The following is a 25271-nucleotide window of genomic DNA, read 5'->3' as shown; positions in this document are numbered from 1 at the left end:
CAATTTTCTTCAGATACTAGATTTTTCTGTAGATACCAGCACGGGGCTTTTGCAAGACATTTGTAACGAAACCTGTCAGTGGATTTACTAGAAGCGATGAGGTGAACATTGATGCTTCATTATTGATGAAAATTAGGTTTGACTACGAGGAGTTTAAAGAGTGAGTAAATTCGTCTGATTTCTTAGTTTTTAAAACAACTTTCAGTGTGTTTATATTCAAGAACACAGTATTCTGATGTGATACAGCTGTCAGGGAGTGTCTTTCAGCTCAAAGAGTGACTGTAGAGAACATGTTGGATGTGTTTGTGGGCAAGGTCTCAAAGTCATGTTTTGAGGCTGACATTGCTGTTAGAGTGGAGATCTGAGATATGCCAGACCTCATAGCAGAGGAGAAGAATTCCAGCCAGAAAACTCGAGAAGTTCAGAATCAGTCGATTGAGACAAAGGTGTTAAGGTATATGAAATGGTATAGTTTGTTAAATGGCAGACAAAACCCTGATTTTTAGATACTTGATTTTTATGTGGAATAATTCTAAAGGTAAATCTGTGATGATTGAGGCAATAGTCTCTTGGTGGATTGATTCCAATAATGAGTTCTTAAATTATAAGGTGAAAGGAAAGCATTTTAACATCTGTCTTGCACTGATGAAGTTTTTGTTCTGTTTCACAACCTGTTTCAAAGTCTTTTTGAAAGCTGTTGATGCAAATTGAAAATGTTTTCATGAAATGTGCAGAAGGAAAATATAATTGAATTACAAGCATTAAGTACATTTAGACATTTTACTAGTTAAACTTATGTTATGAGCAAGAGTTATAGATGATGGTGAAGTATTTCCACTTAAAAAAAAAAAAAGTAAGAGAGATTTAAAACCTTGTGAGGGTGGATGTCGGAAGTTATAGTAAAGATGTTCCCGCCTTTTAGAAGACAGATCTTGTCATTGCAAAGCTATTAATATCTATAAAGAATTTTAGTGAAGAATATGCTGGTGGCTTATTTTGTAGAACTGGGCTTCCTTTCTTAAGTGTAAGGCTTTACGGAATTAACAAGCCACATCTGTGACAAATACTGCTTTCAGTACTGTTTCAGAGTAATTTGAATTTGTTTTGTGTACAAATAGTTAATCTCTTCCATATTCTGAAAATGCAACAGAGAAAAATGATTGTTTTGTGAAATTCCAAATATGCTGTTTGTAAGAGGATTGAATGAAACCGCAGGTATTTGTTTTCTGTTATTTTGATTGAAAAATAATACTGTGTTCTTGAATACAAACACACTGAAAGACTCAAAAGTTCAGGGGACAGTCTGTTTTGTCCTTCTATTACTATCTGTTAGAGTTGGGATGTGGACACTGATCTTGTGTGGGGTCTACCAGGGATTCATTAGGTGGCAACAGCAGTTTGAATTGGATTTGCCAATAGGTGAAGGGCAGCATTTCTTATAATGAAACTGCAGTTATATAACGTAGTCGTACACCTTTGCAGCAGTACCTAGGTGTCCAGCTTGCTTCTCAGAGGTATAACCAATACGATCACAGAACTGGTGTTTCTCAAGAATTTTCAGTTGTTCAGGGCTAAATAAATGGATGGGAGATAGCATAATATATGGTAAGCTGGAATGGGATAGTCCATGTATCATTACTTAGCTGCCCAGTCTGCCAATATGCTTTCAACTTTCTGATGTAGTAGTGAACAAGGAGTCCTTGTGTTACTGTGTGTCCTTATGATATATGTGACAATTTTAATTGATTTTACATGCTTGCAGTTACCTCAAGTGTGGAAATAATGACTTTGTGCATTTTTATCTGTGAAGATGTTTAATAAAGAAATGGTAATGTGTTGCAAATAGTCAGCTTTTCTTTTGTGACCTTTGGGGGTCAGAAATTAATAATTACCGGTGCATGGAGAGAAAATTCTGTACAGAATTTTGGCTGTAAACGCCAACTGAATGGTCTGTAATTGTGGTGGGTTTTTTTTTTGTTTTTTTTTTTTTTTTTCAATCTAGTAGGGTTTTTTTTTTTTTAAATACATTATTAGATTTTGTCTGGTTGTATCAGTTTCCTTCTTACTTAGCTGAACTGTTACTGAGTCATTTTTATCAAGTACTTCTGCTAGCGCAGGGTCACAAGAAATGGTCAAACTAGCTGAAGGGTCAAGTATCAAGCTCTCTTCTGTAGAGTAGACTTTTAAATTCGAATGAAGATTTCTGGGTTTTTTCATTCTCATGTGCACATTAATTTTTTTTTTCACTGTGGGTATTTGGAGACCGTAGCAGATAATATAATTAATTTATTCCTAATTGTTCCTTATTGGATTGCTACAGTGTTGTTGTCACTTAAAATTTGTTTTATAACAACTTTTTTTCCCATTTTCTTCATATTTTTCAGATTATGGCACAGGCTCAACGTTTGGGGAAGAGATACGTTAAAGCTTTTTTAAAAGGTTTCTTTGTTGCTGTTCCAGTAACCGTGACTTTCCTGGATAGATTTGCCTGTGTAGCACGGGTGGAAGGAGCATCAATGCAGGTATTGCTGGAAATACCTTTTGTCTGTCAGGAAATTAAAAAATGACTGTCCACTGACAATGGTGAGGCAGAAAAAAATCTTTCTCAATTGTTATTAAATGACTGCATTGTAGTATGGAATTGTTTAATTTCAACTTTGTTAAATAACTTTCAGGATGTGAAAAGAAAAGCTTTTTAGAACAAAACTTGCCAAAATTGTCTCAATAAAAGGAAAATATATAGATAAGTAGTGATAAAGATGTATTTTTTTGATCTCTTCCTAGTCATTTAGAAATAAAGATTTGTTTTTTGAGCACTGCCTTTTGTCTCTTGGGGTTGAATTGATGACTCACTGTATATCATCTACTGAAAATTAATAAAGCCTCTTTGTAAGTGTAAGGCAAAACCAATTCTTGCTATGCTTCCTCTTACTAATGAACAAGTATGGCACCATTTCACTGAAGAATACTGAAAATGGCAGGAACCTAATATTAACACCTATGAGGACATAAGTAGCAGTTCACAGTTTTACTTGGGTTATACTGAACGTGTATACAATGTAAGCAAATGAATATAAATAGACTGTGTAACCCTTAGGAGATAAATAAATACTCATGATTGTGATCAGCTACTTTGTTTCCTCTGTTATTGGGGACTTGAAAAATATGTGTTGTAATGTGGTTAGCCAGTTTTTGTGTTGTTACTTTGCATTTTAAATCATATGCACTCCATATTGCTGTGTATCGCCACCGATAACTATAATTTATTTTGTTCCAATGTTGCAACATTCCAGTTAGCAGGGACTGAGGATTCAATTCTCAGATGCCAAGCCCTCTCTTTTCGGCTTATCTGAGTAAGTGCAGAACCTTTGGGAGAGGTTTCACGGCAGTCAAGACCAGCTGCTGGAGTTTGAGTTGTGCAGCGTTCACGCAGACAAAACTTGGCCTAGAACCTGGGCTTGGCTGATCTGTGTTTAAAACTATAAAAAGCATGTGCGCTTTGCGGGGGGCAGGAGGGAACGTCAAGGTGGCATTGTGCCTTTTGTGTCCATCTGTAATCTGGTGTTTAACCTCTGTCAAGAAACCTCAGCTGGTCTAGAAGGCAGCTCTTACCTCAAGAACAGGGACCAAAGTAAAATCACCTTATGTGTAATTCCACAATCCAAGACCCAGCGATAGGTTAACATAAGTTACCTTTGCACTTTTCATGAATGTTATTCTGCATATCATTGATCACCAATCAAATATAGGAGAATCTCGGGGCTTACAGTTGCAGAGCCAGAAATTTGCTCTAGAAAGGAGGAAAGGAATGGGAAACTGGGAAAAACAGTTTCATTCTCTTTTCACTATCTTCAGACAGGAGAAATTTAAATGTATAACACAGCCTCTAGATAAGGACAAAATGAGCCAGACGAATACAACTCCCCCATTTTACGTCTCCTCATTTTTTGCCTCTGTTGGGATCTAGAGCCCCATGCAACATTCAAGATGCAGATGCATCTTGGATTTTATGGGTTTGGTGGCTTTTTTTTTATTTTGCGGGGTGGGGGGGCGGTGTGGCTACTAGTGAGCATGACCTGTACATGTAATTTTTGAGGGCTTGTGGGTTTTAGCATGCCACATTGCCTTTCATTGGTCTTTTCTGTCCCTGACATAGTGTTCTGTTTTACACCCATTCTTTTTTGGGTAGTTTTACCTCAGTAGCTGGAATTCTGGATTTTCCTGTTCCACAAGTCTGTTGAGCCCCTCTGATCAAGACCTCAGTTTTATGTTTTGTTTGGATTCAAAGTCTCAAGTGTTAGGGAGTGCTCTGGTGTGGTTCTGGAGTGTTGCTTCTGTACTCGCTTGAAGGGCATATAGTTAACTGTGGTTTATCCATGGGAGGTTTGAAAAACACTACAGTTATTTGCTCAGATTTATTCAGCCTGACAAAGAAGGATATGCACTCTTTGTAGTGGCTAGGGAAAGCAATATATATTCACTGGATGATTAAAATCTAAGCTTTTTCCCTTGATGTATCTGTTGACTAAACATTCCGTCTGCTGATTGAAGTATGGGTAGCTTGAAAGCTGACATTTCTGATTTTACTGACATCTCAGTATCTGTAAAATTCTCTCTCTGGTTTTATTCTGGACTGTAGCGCTGAAATAGAAGTTTGTTTTAAACTTCTATTCATATGGATGTTCTTCAGATTATAAAAAATCTTCCTAGTGCATTTAGTAAGATATTAATTTCCTTGCCAAGATTTATTAGACACCTAACTAAGTCTGACAGGGATGTAATTATAAGGAATATATTCCTCTCTTGCAGAGCAGCTTGAAAGAGTACTGGTCATCACATTGCGATTCCATCTATTTACTGTGTTCTCTGAAGAGTGATCTATGCTGAATGTGTCTGAAAGCTATGGGTACGAGGGAGAGTGAAGTTCAGTCAGCGAGTAGTCATATATATCCATCAATCTTCTGCTTCCAGTGGTATCTTATTGTCTCAATTTGAAGATATCATGGTATGATATCTTTGTAATAGACCTCTAAAATGTCTGGCTGGCTTTGTGTACTTATCATTGTGGCTCCTGCTGAGCCTGAAATTAAAAGTTCTGACAAGAAGCAAGGAATAAATCTCTTTGTCACGCTCACTCTTCTACTCTTGTTCTCTCTTGCACTCTCTCTCTCCCTCCTCACTTTCTGTTTTTGTTTTGGACCAGCCTTACTGCTGCTTCATAGTTACTGACAATGGTGATACTTTTTGACACCCTGGCAAGCATGCTGAATAAAGGTTCTAATGAAAATACAAATTTTCTGATTTATTCCCAACCAATTAAGACAGACTTCATGCATTTCATTGTCTCAAGCTGCTTTTGTGTTTCTGCAGTGCTTTCAGCCACCTGTCATAATTCTTTCACTTGTGCTGGCTTCAGTGTGTGTGATATTAACTCTAACCTATAGGGGATACAGTGAACTATTGCAATTTATAATTTTAACATTTTTTTAATTGATTCATTAACTTCTTTTCTTCTTTCCACATTTACTGTTTTTTTTTAATCCTCAAATGAGGTGGTTTTGTTGCTTAGGATTTTACAGATTGATGTGCTCATCTAGTGTGTTGTTAATAGTGGGTTTCAAGTGAGTTGTAATCTGTTTACAACATTGAATGTAAGTGTCATGAATAACCAGTAAAATGATTTCTTAATTGGCTGTTGTGGGTTTTTTGTGACTCCTCTCGTAATGCTGGATGTATGCTTTAAAATTTTTGTTATCATATGGGCATCTTGGTATCCATTTCTGTTTTTTTTTTTTATTATTCAATTGAGTTTCATTGCTTGTCTGGTGTTGTGAACTTTTCATACATAATGACGTGGAAAAGGGAACCCCCTTGGATATATAAATTTGTAAATTCATTAAATCAAATGGACTGTTTTCAAGTGAGATGGAAGTTGACAGCATGTGTGCAACTTTATATGCAAGTTCTGTTGCACAGTTCAATACCAAGGATTATAGCAGGTAGCCTGACTGGTGATCTCTGACGAAGCACACTTGTTTCAGCAGCAAACATTACTGAATGTTCTATTCCATTATGCATAATAGCAGTTGTAATTATTCTGGGGCAGTCTCTCCTAACTTTATTGTTAGGATTACTGTACCTAAGCCTGTGAGCTCATGTGAATATTCTTTCTGTTCCCCAAGCTATAAGCAAATAAGTTGTGACCTTCTGGTATTCACTAGCAGCATAACAACTATCAAGTTAATCATTATTTATAGTAAAAGGGCATGCTTTTACACTCCTACTTATAGAACTTCATGTCCTGTGAGGCTTCATCATATGGCTGGGGATCTCAATTTGCATGCTTTTAGCATTAGATTAGTTAGTAATTGGAAAGAGTGAATGTTTTATGACTTCTGCACCACAGTTCTAAATTAAGACCTGTGTGTCTCATTTATAGGAGGCTATTATACCAAGATCTTGGGCAAACAAGTTATAATGCTTCAAGAGGAAGCAAGAAGCCCCTGTATTATTTTGCTGCTTATAAAAATAAAGAGCCTTTGTGAGCCTGTTTGTAGACCACCTTTCCAGAAGCTTTATGTTTGTTTCGCTAGACCTAAGACCTTACCACTAGTAAAAATACCATGGGGAGTAAGTTGTCTCCAAACACACTGCGTTTAAATTATTTCTATACTTTTTGTTGTGGAATCACAATTTATGTTATTTACATTAGAGAAAGACTTGCTGAAGGTTTTTAGATTGTTTTTTTTAAATGGAAAAATATAATTGTTGTTGTAAAATGAAAGTTGTCTCCTTCTAGTTTTCCTTACATTTCTTCTACCAAAGTAGTATATTTGTCTGCGCATTTTGAATATGTCAGGTTGTTTTGTGGGAAAGAAAAAAATATTCTACACTGTCATATTTCCCTCAGATGCAATTCTAATGTGTAATGAATTGGATATCCGCTCTGTATGTCAAAACCACATGAGCGATGTTTTTTTTAAAATAGCAAGCAGTATGGTATTACATTTAGAGTGCTTTAAGTTAAAAAGATCATGCCATATCTAAATGTATTTAAACTTTAAAGCATTTCCTTTGTTTAAATACAGAAAACAGTGGGAGTCAACTGGGATAATGCAACCAGGGCAATACCGTAACTACCTGGTGTATTTCTCTGCAAGATGAAGTTGATACAGATCTAGTTGAGAGGAGAAGTTTGTGAAAACTCATGCGAATCTTTTTCTAAGTATCAGTTGTGAAATACATTTTCTTTTGGAGCAATGTGTTTAAAATTTCCATTTGTTTTGACCTTCTCTTTTGTTGTTTTAAGGCAGATACTTTTGAGTAGCAAGAAGTTTACATTGTGAGAATATACCATATGTATGATTCCTGCTTTATAAGATCGACCTCTTTGCTTTATGTTTAGTATCATTGTTAGCTTCTGGTCCCTATGTACCTGCTTTGTGTAAAATGGGTATGACTGTGAATTGTTTGTGAATTTGTATGTAAATAATTTGTATATGAAGATACTATCCTTTAGTGGAAAATGCCATAAAGGTGGAAAATCATTCTAGAAAATCCTGATTAAAAAAAAAAAATCAAATATCTGATAATTAGCTTCCGGTTTTCATTTATCTGGCTCTTGCAATGCATAGACTCTAGTAGATGAAATAGCGATGAGTATTCATCTATTTATAGCTTAGACTTGGGCCTTATCTCTGTGGATGTTAAGGTGGTCTGCTTTGATCTGCAGATTTACTTGACTAGAAATTTGCCCTATAGTCCACAGCTCAAAATGTAACTAGCCTTGTTTGCTGTTTAACTAAATGTATTGTGTCGCTTCCCTCCCCCTCCCCTGACATATTTGTTCTTTTGACCTATCCTATTCCTTACTGTTTATGTGAATTACACCTACTCAGGACCCCAGCACGTTACTACTTCTTGCACATTGATAAGCTAGTTTTTCACAAGTCCCGTTTGAAATAGGTCTTTAGCAACTGATCTGGTTAGCAAAGAAAAGATGAACGAGGAAACTGCAGTAAAGAGAAATTGGCACTTTTAAATCGCTTTTGAAGTTAAAAATAAATACTACATATCCATCCTGGTTTGGGAGCATAGTTATAGTGAATAAAAATACAGTGAAATTTAACACTGTGTAATTACTTGTGTTGAGGATAGTTAATTTCACCAATACCCTGATTGATTTGCTCATCAAAGGTACAGTGAGTCTGGGGAGGGGAATCTCAGTGGTGAAAGTCTGGTGGTACCTGTGGAGGGCCAAGTTATATTGTAAGGTGAACTGAAAACCTCTTCTACCAAAAAAAGTAAAGTTTTAGCAAATATTGCAGCTATCGTACCGGTAAATGAGGGGCTGCTTAGTCTCAATACTGTGCTTTGTTACGTATGTCATCTAACTGGAGTCTAAATTAGAGGTCATCTGCTGGCCAACTAGGAGATACCGTAATTGTATTTGAAGAGTCTGAAAAAGCTTATTGAAAAATAAGCTATCAAAAGACTTTAGCCTGGATTACTCTTCAATAATTTCTGTCTAGTAAAGAAGTGTTTGTATTGAAATAACCCCTGCAGAAATCAATGAAGACAGTACTGTGATGGGCTACTTCCTTCCTCTGCCATTTCTGATGGGTTAACTCCCAGCCGGCATTGACCAGCTACCCTGGTTTTGTACCACATCACACAAAATAATTACATATAATTCTGTGCACCTCCTAATACTCTGTATTAATTAATTACTTGGTTATTTTAACATTGAGGTTAGCAAACAGCCTCATTTCACTGTACGGTTCTGTGGGAGTTCATACTGCTTTGTGTCCTGTTGTAGAAGGCCCACATTTACTGGTAGTGTCAGTATATGCTGTAGGTCTAGGGTTTGGTTCTTTCCTTTGCAAAGGATGCTGAGATTAGTGTTGTTACAAGTACATGTTTCATTTTTAGAGCATTTTGCTTGTATAAGCAGTAAGATGCCTGCAGAAAGCTTGCTTTTTCTGGGAATTAGTGTTCTTGGTTCTCCTTTGTTTTTAATATTAAATGCTATGCAGTAAAGGCAATCACTGCTTTTTATCAGGCTTGTCATGAGTATGTATCCTGTGTGATTTAATTGGCATGCAGTAGTGCAGTGAAAGATGTGAACTACAGTTTGTCATCAATTAATGACTTTTATCATGGCAAGAAATATATTTCCCAGAATAATAGATTCTTGGTCCTCGTATAGTAAGTGGGTACATTTTTACTGGTTTTAATGGATTTCACCCGTTGATGGAATGAGAGTTAGGTGGAAGATTCATAGAGGAAATGTACATCTAAAGCTGTTTTTTTTTCCCCCTCTCTCAGCCTTCTTTGAATCCTGGGGGAAGACAAGCATCTGATGTAGTGCTCTTAAACCACTGGAGCGTTCGAAATTATGATGTACAACGTGGGGACATTGTGTCACTGGTGTAAGTAATTTTGCATACATGTCAATACATGCTTATATAAATGTTGAGCCATTAGTATTTAGTATTTAGTCTAGAATACTGTAAGTATATATATGAACAAGGAACATAAATTTTTGATAGTGCATAGTTGTTATTCCTATAATCAGTTTTTAAAACTCGGATGTTCAAAGAATGCATTAGCAAGTTTATACTTCAGAGGAATGTAGGGTAAGATATTATGTGATACAGTATATACGTGTACCAAAACTGCCAAGAAAAAAAAAGAGCTGTGAGATAAAGACAGAAGATAGATAAAATATTATGTGGCTTGATGGAATATACTTTTTAAGTTGTTTGGCTATGCACTCATATTTGTGAGAAAAATAGTGTTTCTTTACCAATTAATACTAACTTTTTTTTTTTTTGGTGGAGAAATCTGGCTGCTGTATAAAATTTTAAATAAGATCGCATGAATTCAACTGTCTCCATAAAGGAAAAATGTAGCAAAAAAGTTTTGCAATTATAATGAGAAGGTCTGTGTGTCAAGTCAAAAGGTGGCAGTGTTTCGCTGTTGAAAATATTCAAGACTAACACGACAGAAACTCTATTTCAGCCTTAATGTAATATAGAAATGGAATGTCAAAGTGTGCATAACTGACACAATGATATAGTACATACTCGTACTACATGCTTGGATAATTTAAGCTTAAGGTTTAAGGTTTTAGTTTTGTAAGTGAAATGCACAATATGTAGATTATAACAGACCTGTCTTTGGAAGCTATATTATCTGGCTTCCTTTTTGTCGTATATCTCTTCTAATTTTTTGCCTACCTCTTCTAATTTTTCACCTACCTCTTCTCTGTAGCCGTAATTTGTATGACAATTTTAATCACCAGTTCTTAAAGCGAATTCTCTCGTATAGTCATCTTTTGTTAGAAACTTAAAATTTACTTTATGATGTGTCTTATTGTTTGGCATGTCAGATTTTCTGTAAATGGTCTAGCTACAAATATTAATTTATTCATATTTGCAACACCTAATATTGCAAAAGGACTCCAATTTCAGGTCACTTAATGACTGCTTGTAAAATTTGATTCTGGCTGTGTGCATCCCTCTGCCCGAGTCATGCTCTGCAGATTGTTTGAAACCGTGAATGTTAACTGGTTAGTAATTAATAGACTGAACAGAAGATGAGCATGTTGTCTGATCAGAAAACAGAATGAATAGTCTCGTTCTTACTATACTTCTTGAAGGTTTTGGAACCGTCTGAGCCATCTGCATTGATTGCTTTCACTTTGCTGTATATTTGGGCATGATAACTAATATTTTAGATGCTGTGGATTTTTTGGTATGTTTTGAAAATTTTACCTGTTGTTGTTGGAGCTTATTGACACCTACATGGAAGAAGTCACATTGTATTTATGCGCTATACTGAGATGTTTCTTAATCTTTGAGGAGGTACACTGAATAATCAGATTAGAGAATTCAAAAAACACTTCAAGAACAATACAAAGACAGCGAAACTGTGAAAATAATCCATTGAATAGTTTTGATATGAAAATATTGAAGCATATTTTATATATCAGTAACAACTTTGAAGTTGTTACATACTTCGTGATACGGGTTTGTTAGAAGCAGCTTTGGCCTGCTTATTGTAATGTAAAGTTTTTTTAATTGTTTTGTAAAGACTTGCAGCATATAGTATCTGGATGTGATTTTGTACCCATGTGAGTTGTTTGAGACTTAACTTCTGTTACATGAGGCTTTTATTGTGTAAACACGTTAATATTTTTAGCCTTTTCATTTTGGTTGCTTACCTGTGATTTCTGTAACTCACTAGTGAATAGATATCCTATGTATATGCATGAATTTTCCTTGGTGGTCCTCAGAAGATTTGGCTGATTTAGGTAAGGCATGAACAGGGAAGGCCAGTCTCCCATCAGCTGCTGCTTTTTCTGTTCCTGTCAGAAATTCAGATGGGAAAGTGTTAGTGGGACTGAGATAGGCAGATGGATATGCAAACCTTTTTCATATCCTACTTGGCTGCTTAACATCTTATCTATCTTCTCTTTGCCAAGTCATAGTAGAAAATAGCTATGAGGTTGTGGGAAGGTGGTCTTTTGCAGAACAAGAGCTGAGGTCAAATATTCCTTCATGGCAGCTTGACCAGGACCAGCCAAGTTCTTTGCTTTCTTCATACCATCAGAAATGCTGTGTCATTCTGGATGGGTGCTGTTTTTATCACAGCTTATAAAAAGGATTGCTGAGATCACAACTGGCCAAGTCCAGTGCTAAGTAGATGGCCCACAGCCAAACCTTGGAGCAAGGCATGAGTTAGTCTTGGTGGCCCTGGATGCCCCAAGAGAGGATCAGTCGGCCTGAGATTATGCTTGTGATACTGCGGGCAGATCTTAAGGTTTTTCCTCTCTCATCCAGTCTGGTTCTTGATGAACATAGATATTTTTGTTATTTGCTGACTTTGATTACAAATGAGCATCCTGTCCCCAAGCACTTGGTGGTGTTTATGCCTGGTTAAGGCATTAAATGAAGGCTGCATGTTTATCGAAACATGTGTCATGTGTCGCTGTCATCCCTGTTTCTGCATCTGATATAGGTGTAACTATGCATCACAACCACAGCTGTGAAATTAGCCACTGTGTGTGCACACATGTGCATATACCTGGTTTTACACATAATATTTAGAAAGGCATTAGTTCCTAGAAGTATAAAATCAGTCAGATAAAACCAGTGGAGAGAACAAGTTGGTAGCAAAGAATGATTTGTTTACTCGCAGTTTAGTGTTTTACAAATAGTTAAATCTTACCTCAGCTTTTTAGAAAATGTTTTAAGTTAATATTTTTCTTTTAAGCTTGAACTCACTGATACCAGAACTAAGAGAGCTCAATGTTACATGTTAAAACTTTTGAACTCACAATTTTAAGTTGTTTCAGAACTAAGGGAAATGAATATCATCCTGAATTTGATCACTTGCTTCAGTGCTTAATTTAGATACTGCTATATTACTGGGACTTAATAAATTAAAAATCCAAACAAGAATATTTTTTCAGTAAATTAAATAATTTCATGTGTTCCAGAATACTACCTTTGCATATCTTAAACAGATGCAAAAAGAGCCATGTAATTTTGTTTCGTTTGGAAATGCATTTATTTAAGTTCAAAGAGAGAATGTAGTCATGTGGAACATGAGGTTGTCTTTAAAAGATAAATAAATGCATATTTTTGCCAGGCAGACCTCAATCTTTCAGTAACTTTTGTGGTGAAACAGGCATTTTGTTTTTAAGAGCACTGCTGAGGTAGATCTCAACAGTTATGTAGAACTTTATAAGATATTGCAGAAGGAGTTACAAGTAGGCTTTTCCCAGCTGGTTTTGCTCTGTAAAGTTTGAATGCCAACAGCATTGTAGCTATAGCAGTGTGCATCACAGTGTGGGCTGTGCTGCTCATGCAGGTCCTTGGGAATATATGCTGCAACTGCACTTCCTGGTACTGATGGAGATAGTGCTCTTCTAGTGCGTATTAATGGGCATTTTTGTCAGCTTGCCTATATGTAATTTGGTTTCTGCTGTGTACAGGTGCAGGCACTGTTATAAAAAGATGAAGTGTGGTTTATAGCTCAAGAATTGATTTTGTTTGCCTCTACTGAAAATCTTATATCCTGAATGTAAAATCGTACCCTCTTTTTATTCCAAAATTCCTGTCTTAATGTAGAAAAAAGTTGTTGCAGTGTGTAGAAGATTGCAAAATCAGCATGTGTATGTAGAATGAGTATTTTATCGATGTGACAAAAATTTAAGTAAGCTTTTGAAATGAAGACACAACAATATCAATTCAGACAATTTTTTTTAGGTAAGTGAAGGTTTGGACAGTTCTTGTTCTTTACTTGGTTAATAGGTTTTTAACAAAGGAGTTAACAATGACTGCAGTATTAATAGGGTTGTTAGATTTTGAATGATGAAATTTCAAGGCTGTAAATATTCACAGATACTAATGTTAGCCTTTGGAGGTTGTGTTACTTCTGTAATAGAGAGCACACCTTCTCCAAGGTGTGACTGAGACTGGGAACTGACTCACTGGGTAGATTGCTTGGTGTCCCTCCATTTCTAATTTAGAATGTGTGCTTATGATTTAAATAAAAATAGCTATGCTAATTAATCTGGAAAAAGATTGAGAACCAATGCTGTTTGTTCTGTACATTCTGAATGCTAACATGCTTCTGAAGTTTTGAACCATAATAGCTAAATGAAAATGGGCATTTTATTTAAAAACATGTTTTTAAAGGTCACCTATAATAATAAGGAAATAAATGTTGCATATTTTGTCAGCTTCTTGTGAGTTCTTATATAGAAGCATAATGCTTGAAGTACAAAACCAACTTTTTATGTAGAAAATTCCTTGACATTTTTTTTAAAAAATGATTAAAAGCGTACTTCCTGTCTCCTATCCTGATGAAGGATATTAAGTGGCTTTTGTCACTGCCTCCTCTGACTAAGATTATGTTCAGGCCTTTCAGCAAACTCCCTTACTTTTGGTAACTAGTAAGTATTCTTGTGTAAGATTACGTGTGGTTGAGCTCTGAAAAACCCAATGCAAATCAACCTTATGGAGGAAGAATCAAAGTACTGCATGTGTGGTTGTCTTTGTGGCTGCGTCCCTCACTGACATCTGTTCAGAAACAAGAATTGGAAAAGACAGTTGCTGTGATGATTTTATGTGATGGTTCAACAAATTTCAGCCTATTCACACAAATCTGAATAGTCCAAATTTTGAAGGAATGTGGTCCTGTTCAGTTGATGGAAACAAAAGACTTATCAAATGGTGCAAAGTGAATACATACTATTCATAAAACATCACTAATTGGAGTTTCATTAATAAGACTAGCCTGGTAAAAGAAAAATCAGTAAGAAGGTACTTATTGAAGGAACTGCCTTGAATTTGAATCAGTAGTTGTAATTATTAAAAGACTTTCTACTAAATTCTGATAAATGTAACATGAATGGGTATTTAATGGTTCTTTCATTATTTTTAAGAAAGCTTCTTTCTGACTAAAATACTGAACAACCTTTTACAAATACCTCTGCTTGACCTTCTTAAGTCTTCCAATTTCTATTCTATTTTTGTTTGTACTTAGGTCCCTGTACCAACTCATCTGTCTTCTGGCAGGTAGGACACTGCAAAGGAGGTTGTGCTGACATAGAAGCTAAATAATTACTTTACTTTCTGTGCCTTAGTGACCTCAGAAAGTCTTTTCCTATTCTGTTCTTTTAGCTGAGAAAAAAACCCTCATGTCTTTGCCTGATAAAAGTCAAATATGTAGTTCTGCTTTTATTATCTGTATTACAATTTATTCTTAGAGTAGATGTCATACTGTATATAAGTGTGTTAATACTGTTGGTGAAATAAAGACTTGCATCTTCTATTTCTAAAGTAAGTAAAAATCCATGTTCTAAAGAAAGTTTTCAGATACTGTACATGATCCCTGGTTTTATTATGAAATGCTCAGGATGAGTTTAAGTAGGCAATTCCTGTAATACTGTGGAAACTGGGCACTTCTGAAGGAAAGAAGTTGTTGTAGTTAAAGTTATGGTTATCTAATTTAAAGTTTGTGGATATGAGTAGGAAGTTTGCAAGATCATTTACAAGAATCATTCTGGGAGAGAGTCTGGGTAGAATCTTTAGGCCAAAAAGTAACATACATGGATGCTATGGCTTACAGATTCTTTAGTGGTCAAATTGCAATTTGGAGAATTAAAAATAAATATATTTTCTTTTCTAAAAAGTTAATGATGTGGGAGTTAGTTAGATGGCCTGTGCCATTTGTGAAAGAGGTGTTAGCTGATTGGGAAGGCTACTGCGTTGTTCTAAGTAGTGCCAGTGAGAACTTCATATCCTGGTTGATTTTTATTTTATTTGCCTTGCTATTGAATTAAGTACCTTACTATTGAATTAAGAAACAAATTGTTGCTTGTTAAATATTTATTAGAGTATCTATTAGAATACTACATTTCAAGTTTACTAAAAACCACTTCAGTGATTAACGTGTTAAGCTGATTGGACAGATGTGAACATTAAGCTTACATAAATCAGAATGTGGCCAATTGGTAATTAAAAAAGAAGAAATCTTAAGTCTTTCACAGCAACATATGTCAGATAAAATTATTAAATCTACATTAGGTACTTGATAGGATATAAGTGGATCTAGAACCTTGCTATAAGATCAGTAATTTTGGCTCTAAAAGCAAATGTTGAGATTTGCTAACAGGAGGCTGTTCTCTGAATCAGTTTTTTTATCGTTTTAGTTAGCACCCCTTGAAAAAAAAATTATGGACATCAGTGTGGTTGTCAGAAATTCTGTTTAAAATGTGAATTCCTATTAGTTAAAAATATAGTTGAATCTTAATGGCTCTTAATAAGATAATTCCATCAGTTCTTATCTAGGGTATTTCTCTTACAGTGGCTGAAAGGTACAACTTAGAAAAACGAAATCACTTATTGCCCTGTCTTTTGCTGTCAGTTTTTTGTTTTCTGCACATAGTCTTTGCTTTTCACTTAAAATGCAGCATTGAGGGACTTGACAAAAGTAATTAAAATCAGATGCATAACTATTTGGTTGGATTTACTGCTGAGATCAGTAGCATAAAATTTCACTATTCTACTGAAAGTGGAGGGAAATTACAATCTTGCCAATCTCTGTACCAATTCAATCGCATCAAGATTAAAGCTGTTCTGTACAGGATCATCTACAGATCTGTATTCCTTGTTTTAAGTGTTTTGTTTCTTGGCCTATCTGTATTTACACTGGAATAACTGCGAGTTATGGTTACGTTCCAACTCAGCCAGATTAGAATGTGAATAATAAAAACAAATTACATTTGAAGTTTCATCCAAATATATATATGCCTGATTGTTTGGAAGGAGGGAAAGATGTGAGAAAAACCTGGTTCTGTTGTGATCTTTAAATTCTAAGATGATCAGATAAGGTGTTATCAACAAATTAATACATAAGGAGGTCCTATGTTCTGCTGAAGGAGGACTGGTACCAGTAATTTTCAATCTCAAAATGAAAGTATTTGTTCATTCGATGCAATTATTTTTACTTCACTTTTTAATGATAAGGCATATGAAGAAGAGAAGGGGGGGAAAAACCCCTCTTCTAAGAAATTAAATAACTTACCTGCCTCTCTTCAGTAGAAAAGGAAATGGCATATAATAGGTTTTTCTACTGTTCTTGATGATGGGCAGTCATAGTATGTTGGAGATTGTGGGTCTAAGTGGTCAGCTGCTTGAAACGTTGCAGAAGTTACAGCTGTGATTTCACTGGCTGCAAAGCTGTCTGATCCTGTGACTCTGCCTTACGGTGTGATGGCTGACTGCCCTGTGGAGGTCATGTTGAGCAAAAGGAGCTGCAAACCTGCCTTGGTTTAGAAAAATGTCACTTTTACCTTTTGAAATATTTATAATTTAGATGTTAGGAACTTGCAGCAGAATCTGGTGATATAAATGACTGCTGTGATGTATGTACAGAAAGGTAACAGTATATTTTTCCCGAGCTTTTTTTTTTTTTTCTTTTAAGAAAATTTGACAACTCTTGTAGGGAAATATTTGATATATTTTTTCTCAGTACATTTCCAAATGCTGAGAAGTAATTGCTGGTTATTTATGACTGGCATTGCTTGTAGGTACCTAGAGCTAGGAAAGGTTTTACAAGTCAGTGCAATAGTCTTCACAATATCATTGCTGTAAGAGCCAGGAAATACTATTGTTTCAGCAACTAACAGGGAATTCCAAGTCTCATTCTCTATAGGGTATTCAGATTAGACACCTCCTTCTTAAGTAAATTCAGACTGAACACCTGTGATGGTATAGGATAAAAAAAGTAAAGGCTATTCATATGGTTATCTATGCATGAAAATATCAAGTGTATTTTTGATTATGATAAGTATAGATGGACCATAATTTTTGAATGTGTACTCAATCTGCTGAACAGATAGCTTGAAGCTTTAGAGGATTGTTAAACTGAAAGTAAACCCATAGTTTGTTGAAAGTAAAGTAATTTCCTTCCCTTGAAGGTAAAGCACTTGAGGAAGCCAATACACCAACTGTGATTCCTAAAGAAGATAATGTATCAAAGTACTTAAACTTAGGTTCTACTGAACTGATAAAATGCTGAGAACTGAATTGATGAAATGCTAGATTCAGTTTAAGATAAACTTCGCACTAGATTAAGATCTTACCTTTCATATTCGTTTATTTGAACTGTGAATGGTACACATTTTGGGTTTAAAGATGCTGTATCAACTTCTATTATGAAGAAGTTGTTCTGTACTTAAAAAGACAGAGTAATGAAAAATCTTCTTTTACACAACAGCTCTGGAGATCAGCTCACCCTTTCTTCTCCATATGAAACCATTCTGTTTCAAAGATACCCAGTTACTTAACATCAAGGCTTGCCTATTCCAATGCTGTTATCTGCAATAGTATGAAAGCTTTAACAAAGAGATGTAAGAATGCAGTGATTTTTCTTAAGCGATGAAGCTTGGTAACTTTTTTTTTTTAAAAAGTCCTGGACATAAGCTATTAAACAAATGAAATTGGTTCTGTAGTATTTGACTACACAAAAAGATATCTAAATACATTTTAGTATTTTGTACAGTTATGCTGCTGTTGTTTTGTGTACAATCCGGCAAATACTGAGGTGATATGTTATTATACGGGATATTTCATAGTGTGTTCTTGGACAAATTATACTTTAAATACTGCCACAGCTGACTTCATATCTTTTAGTAATAACTTCCCCTAAGCCGGTTCAGTCAGTTGTATTATGAGCAACCATAAATATTAACTGCAGAATGTTGCTTCTAGGAATCTTTCAATGAACTATGCCTGTGCTGACAAAGTGAATTCTGCTTACACATTAAAAATATTTATTTCCAATCTAATTGGTGAAGTCGGAAGAAAAACCATGGGTCTTGACCTGTGCTGAGTATGTTGTGGACTCGAATATTTTTGCATGTAATAAGCAGAGTCTTGGCCTTGTTTTCTGTTTTTTCAGCCTGTTAGTAAAGGCGAAAACAAGGGAATAGCAAATTATTAGGTTTAAAATGATAATTAACCTTATCATCACTGTATTTTCTAGGGAAATTATATTAGGCTGTATTCATGAATGTAACATTAGTTTTTTATGTGCAATCGGCTGCTCCTAGAAAGTGCAATTGAACAAAATTTAGCTTTAAATACATGCATATATATTTGTTCAGCTGAGAGAGGACCTTACCACTGTTGTCAACAGTCTATCTTGGTTAGCTACAGAGAAAGGGGGTCAGATTCTCAGAGATGCACAGCAAAGGCATGAGAGACAATGGTCACAATTGCAGCAAGGGGCATTCTGACCAGATATAACGGAAAAAAAAACCCACATGAGAATGGCTAAGTCTTTAGCTAGAGAGACTATGAGACCTCCATGCTTGGAGACATGTAAAACTTGACTAGCAAAAGCCTGAGCGCCCTGATCTACCTTTGCAGTTGTGTTTGTTTTGGCCAGCTGTTGAAGTAGATGACTCCCAGAGGTCCCTTCCAACATGAACTATTTTGTTTGTCTGCATCAAATGGAATTTCAGCAATGGAACTTTTAAGATATGAGACATAGTAAGTATACCCTTTCAAAGTTAGAAGTCAACATTACCAGTTACTGTTTACAATATGTGTTACGATGTTTTAAATTTTATAGCACAGAAGTGAAGTTTCTAAAAACTTCTTATTCTGTAGATGTGGTTGCAGTATTTGTCTTATTGCGGCTTCTAAAAGACTCAGTCATGCATTGGAAGCCTGTTGTGTTAATAGCTGAACGTACAGAGAATGGCAAGATTGCATTTGGGTTTTATAACTAGATTGTAAATTCTCTAAAGGAGAAACGATGAATAGATTCAGGCAGATGCATATGCTGAAACAATCAGTGGGGTGGGTGGCAGTCTGCATGCAGACAGCTGAACGTTGGGTCATGTTTAACATACTAGAGTAGAGGGATCTGCTTTGCAAATGTATGTGGAGAGCAGTTCCCAAGCGAGGAGAGGAGCCTAGAAAAGTACACAAGTAATTGTTTGCTCACTTGTTAAATTTTCAATTAAGTCTGACCAGATTCATTCATAAGGGACAAGGTCAACATTTTGACTGTAAATTGGAGAGAAATGTGTCAGGAATAAAGTATAAAAGACAGCTAAAATGCAGGCAAAAAATGAATATGATAGAAACTGAAAGCAAAGAGAGGGGTTACCTACAAATTTTAAGGTCATGGCTGTAATTTAATGACTTGATGTGGGAAGAATCTACAAGAATCTATTTCATTTATTTTATAAATAGAACTGAAATTGATTTGAACTTGACCTGTGTCCTCTGCCAATATGGAGCAGAACGATCTAGCCTGCTACTCAATAGCCACTCAGGTCAGATTTTCCCTGGAAGTGTAGGTATCTTCTTTTATGGCTACCTTTTTGAAATGTAAAAGTAGTAGTATATAAACAGAAATTTAGACTAGGGAAGATGGTAGAAGTAAAAACTTAAAATTTTAGTTCACTTAAAACCACAATCCGTAGCATAATGTCATTTAGGGTTTCGATAATTAATAACATATATCTTAAGGCAAAAAAGAAATACCTAGTGAGCATATTTCTTGTGTTATGTGTTGTTTTATATGTTTGCTTTAAGGGACAAATTAGTGACATTCTCAGAACAATAACTTTGATGTTTCAAGAACTAGGGCAACTGTAATGAGAGAAGTGTGGTCTTGCCATATAAAGGGAAGTATATTGTCAGCAAGCAAAAGATAATAGCATCCTGAACACCCAGAAGGCCTGCTGTGATGTTTGCGTCTGCATAAGATCCCCTTTGCCCTCAGAACAATCTATTTTTAAACTGGTGCTGAGTTTGACCTTAGAAATGAGATACTGTTGGAAGACTTTCAAATGCGTGATCATGCACAGTGTGTTCCTCAGTCCTATAGGACACTTGACAGTAGTATTTTTTCTACAACAAATTTGTATTAGTTTGCAATTTCTTTGAGTTCAAAGGCTTATCTGTTTAAGATTAAAGGGGAAAACTTGATTACAAATTATATTCTGTATCGTTAATTGATAATAGCTTAGCTGAATCCATGAGACAGAATTAGAGATTTAGCTTTATGGTTTCAAACAGCTTATGATGAGATGGTTTCAGATTTCTGATTGAAATAGGAATAGCTGCCATAGAACGTGAAGTGTTGACCTTGCTGTTAACTAGATTTTCCTCACTGTGAGTTGTGATTTCTTTGTAAAAATTGTGAAGAATATGGGTTGTTCTAGGTCAATATAACCCCTGCTTCATAGAAACAGCATAGACACCCTGGAGAATTGGAGGAGGCTGTTGGTGTAGTTGACATATATTTGTTGTAGCATATGTAAAATACCTTGCAAAGCAGGAAATTGTAAGAACAATAATCTTTCATGGGCCTCTTGTGACCTTTTAAAGTAGTGTTTGACCTTTATGTTATCTCGTGATATCTGGACTATAATATTGAATGTTAGTTAGATTTTTTTAAATAAGTTGACTTAACGCTTGCCACCCTTACTGTATGAAACCTTATGCTTTCATGTGGTCAGACAGTGCTTTCTTGCTCATCAGCAGGACTGCAGTACTACTGCTTAATTGAGAGAGAGGGCACCTCATTCCGTGTGTTTTAAAACTGACAGTGATGGGAAGGTGTGATGTTGGGATGAGTGTTTACTGTGAGAAATTTATGATGTTGTGAAAATACGTCAGCTAACATTAAATTAGACCTGGTTTAGCAACCTCTGAATGTCTGAACCCAAGTTTAGCAGAAAAAAAAGTGCATCTTAGTATCTGAAACTTTCCCTAGATGCTTCTTAGTTTTGATAGTTGAAACAGCTGAGCACGTTCATATAGAATATTTCCTCCTCTTTATTTCCCTTTTTGTCTATCCTTTTTGAGGCATTATCTCAGTGGTTATCTTTGAGAGAGTTTTGAGTAGCTGGCATTCCAATTCTGTTCTTCTGGTTAGTTCTCGTTTATAATCCTGTGTCCATTTCTGATGTTGAAGACATTACGGAGTTTATGAATGCATAAAGTGGGTTGAGGTTTATGTAGATATTTACTGAGTGTAATAGTTGATTCTGTGTTGGGTTACCTTAAGACTGGAGGACTGTGGTCTGCAGTTTAGGAACTGTTGTCTCCCACTTTTGTAAAATCTGCCACCATTTTCGCAGCTAATTCTAAATAGTTTCCACTTTTCTCCTTTGTAACACTTAACAGTTTTTTTTGTGTGTGTTTGTTTTTGCATATGTTGTAATCAGCTTTTACCTGTGGTTAGTGAACTGGTATAATATATCTATGTATTCCATATGTGAATGAATTGACACATCTGAAAATACTTAGAGCTTGCAAAGACTCTAACAGTTGTGTTTAGGATTTCAGAGGTATAACTATATGCAAGGCAATTCAGCAGGGTTTTTCAGTTCACAAGATTTGCTAATGCAGCAGCAGTTAACTGCCAAGGGAAATATAAATTTGAAGGGACTCTTCATGTCCTGATTTGTTAAAGCCCTCCTGGGCTATTCTAGAAATTTCTGCTAGCGACTACATTTAGCTCTGCTTTGTGGTTCATTTCCATTCCTGCGTGCAGCTGTATACTGTTTGCTGAAGCTCATGTGGTATACATGGTAGTGACGAGTACATTGTCTAGCAAACATGTGTTGGCCTCTGGTATTCAGAGAACAGGTACAAGCACTTGGTCTTATTAGCACAAAGGATTAATTAAGGCTAGAAATAATCCATTTTGGTATCTCTAATCTACCAGTTATACTCCTGCTTTATGATATGTTAATAGGAATGTGACTGATACTGGAATGGGCTCAGTGAAGATTCTGCTGTTTTTCTCTGTCTCATACTTGCAGTTGACAAAGTGAACAAATAAAACACATCAGTACTGCTTTTGTCATGAGCTTCATCTACATGAAGGTGAAAGTCATACAAATTTTAATGTTATCTCATGAAGAACCCTTTTTCTAAACATGCACTCTGAACGCAGGTTTATGATTCCTGTATTCATATATTCCTGATAGGTGTCCCATGTGTTTTCTGAGAATAAACTGATTTTGAGATTGCTACAGAAGTTTGATCCAAGTACAAAAGATGAACAAATGTAGACTAGTATAAATAGCTGATATTCAAAACGATCTTTAACTTACGAAAAAGGTTAGCCACTCTAGGAATTTGTGAACTGTAATAGCAAAATTATTAACAGATGTAAATTGGTGAGATTATAATGTTTTAGAAAAGTGTCTATGATATACGTGCTGGCAAATAAGAGGCCTGCATAATAATTTAATAATGCTTATTATGCATATGTAATATTTGTAGACTAATTTCAGATTACATAATCTATTTGGGAAATATGAATTATGGACACACAGAGGTCTTATTTTGAAACAGTTGGCATGCAGTAGCAGAACGACTGCAGCATATCACTCACACCCATTGCAAAAGTTCTTAAGTGTGTACATGCTTTATGAAGGTCAGTCATTTTCTCCTCTCCCTGGGTAACGTGCAACAAAAGCAATGGCTGGTGCTGCTGAGAACCCAGGCTGTGAAAGGATTTGGAATCCCTGTTGTTGTAATTCCTTAGAGAGTATGAGGTTTGTATTAACTGAGAGAAGAGAGACTGTAATCCCCGTCTTGCTCTTCCAACCCACAACCCAGAAGATTACTCTCAACTTTTTCTCCTTAGGGTCCAAATCCAATATTTATTTTAAAGCAGTTCAGAAAATCAGAAGACTTATATAATAGCAAAAGGAAAAGTGTTAAATGTATTTGTTTTACAGTTTACTAAAAAAATCAAAGATTAAAAAATGGTATTTGCACTCTTTTACTGTGTTGATTTATAGATGTGTTTATGGTCTATACTGTATATAAAATTTTTAGATCCTAGAATGATACATTGTTTTATTTGAAAACAAAATCCCTGTTTGTATGGGGTGTGCATGCAGCAGCTGAAGGTCCTCCTTATAGCATGGTAACCTTCTAGTCGGATATGGGCATTATTCAGTGTCTTAGTAATGAATAGGGAATCTATATGAGTTTTTTTTTAAATTAGGACCTCTTTAAACAAAATAATCATTTTGACTTGTGTATTTACAGGCAAATGAGATCTCTTTCTAAAGTTGTTCTCTGGCTGTCTTTGGATTCTTATATTCAGGAGGATACTAATAAGCTGAAGGGAATTTGTAGCATTGCAAGCAATGTCATTGAGATGTGTGTAGAGGGATGCTAAAGAAACACATACTTAAGTTTGTCACCAGTTCATGGTTTTTGCTTACATTGCATCTATATCTAGGGTCCCACCCAAGACACGATGTGTGAGGTGGGTTGACCTTGGCCAGATGCCAGGTGCACACCAAAGCCACTCTCACCCCCCCCTCCTCAACTGGACGGGGGGGGGGGTGGGGGGGTGGGAAGTAACAACAGGCTTGTGGGGTTGAGATAAGGACAGGGAGATCAGTCAGCATTTACCGTCAAGGGCAAAACAGATTCGATTAAAGGAAAAATGTAATTTATTGCCAATTAATTTGGAGAGGAGTAATGAGAAAAAAACCCAAATCTTAAAACACCTTCCCCCCCACCCCTCCCTTCTTTCCTGGGCTTAACTTTGATCCCGATTTCTCTCTGTCCTCTCCCCCGAGTGGTGCAGAGGGAACAGGGAATTGAGGGATATGGTCAGTCCATCACTCTCTTGTTCCTGCTGCTCCTTCCTCAGGGGGAGGACTCCTCACGTGTTTCCCCTGCTCCAATGTGGGGTCCCCCTCACGGGAGAAAGTCCTCCATGAGTTCTCCAGCATGAGTCCTCCCACGGGCTACAGTTCTTCATGAACTGCTCCAGCGTGGGTCTCCTTCATGGGGTACGGTCCTTCAGGAACCGACTGCTCCAGCGTGGGCCCCCCAAAGGGTCACTAACAGCAAACCTGCTCCAGCGTGGGCTTCTCTCTCTCCACGGTCCTGCCAGGAACCTGCTCCGGTGCAGACTTCCCACGGGTTCACAGCTTCCTTCAGGCACCCACCTACGCAGGCGTGGGGTCCTCCGTGGGGTGTAGGCAGTCATCTGCTCCACTGCCCATGGGCTGCGGGAACACGGCCTGCGTCACCATGGTCTTCACCACAGGCCACAGGAGAGTCTGTTCTGGTGCCTGGAGCATCTCCTCCCCCTCCTTCTTCACTGACCTTGGTGTCTGCAGAATGTTTCTCTCATATATTCTCACTGCTCTCACTCACTGCAATTACTGCTGCACAATAACTTTTTCCCTTTCTTAAATACGTTACCATAGAGGTGAAACCACTGTCGCTGATGGGCTTGGCCTTGGCTGACGGTGGGTCCGTCTTAAAGCTGGCTGGCATTGGCTGTATTGGACATAGGGGAAACTTCTAGTAGCTTCTCACAGAAGACACCCCTGTAAACCCTCTGCTACCAAAACCTTGCCATGCACATGCAAACTTGTTAAATGTGCTACTGGACAATGAACTGCTTTTCAACCCTCACTCCATTTGAGCGTGTAAATCTTGGGATTTCAGTCATGCCACTTTCAACTAGTCCTAATAAACACATACAGAAACATCAGAGAGAAAACAAGGAAGCTGAGAACAGGCCTGTGATGGAGAAAAAAGTTATGTGCTTGACACTTTTTGTGAGATTCTTCTGTTTTTGTTGATCCTAGCTGCATATTGGTGGAGTCTCTGTTCAGTGTTGATTCTAGCGAAGCGGTTGTGACAACTTAATTTTACTTCTGATTTGGTTTTGTTTTATTT

General features: G+C 36.4%; 1 protein-coding gene across 2 annotated transcripts in view; it reads left to right on the top strand.

Moving 5' to 3' along the window:
* Positions 1–2387: 2387 nt before the first annotated feature.
* IMMP2L (inner mitochondrial membrane peptidase subunit 2) overlaps positions 2388–25271 on the top strand; it is a 453181-nt gene continuing 430297 nt past the window's right edge. For both annotated transcript variants that reach the window (XM_086472826.1, XM_086472820.1), the window contains exons 1-2: positions 2388–2522; positions 9328–9431. In XM_086472826.1, coding sequence (XP_086328952.1) covers positions 2388–2522; positions 9328–9431 — 239 coding nt within the window. The remainder of the gene's footprint in view (positions 2523–9327; positions 9432–25271) is intronic.

Source organism: Leptosomus discolor, chromosome 1 (genome assembly GCF_034619465.1).
Source record: "Leptosomus discolor isolate bLepDis1 chromosome 1, bLepDis1.hap2, whole genome shotgun sequence".
NCBI lineage: Eukaryota > Metazoa > Chordata > Aves > Leptosomiformes > Leptosomidae > Leptosomus > Leptosomus discolor.
This window is presented reverse-complemented; position numbering and strand designations above follow the sequence as displayed.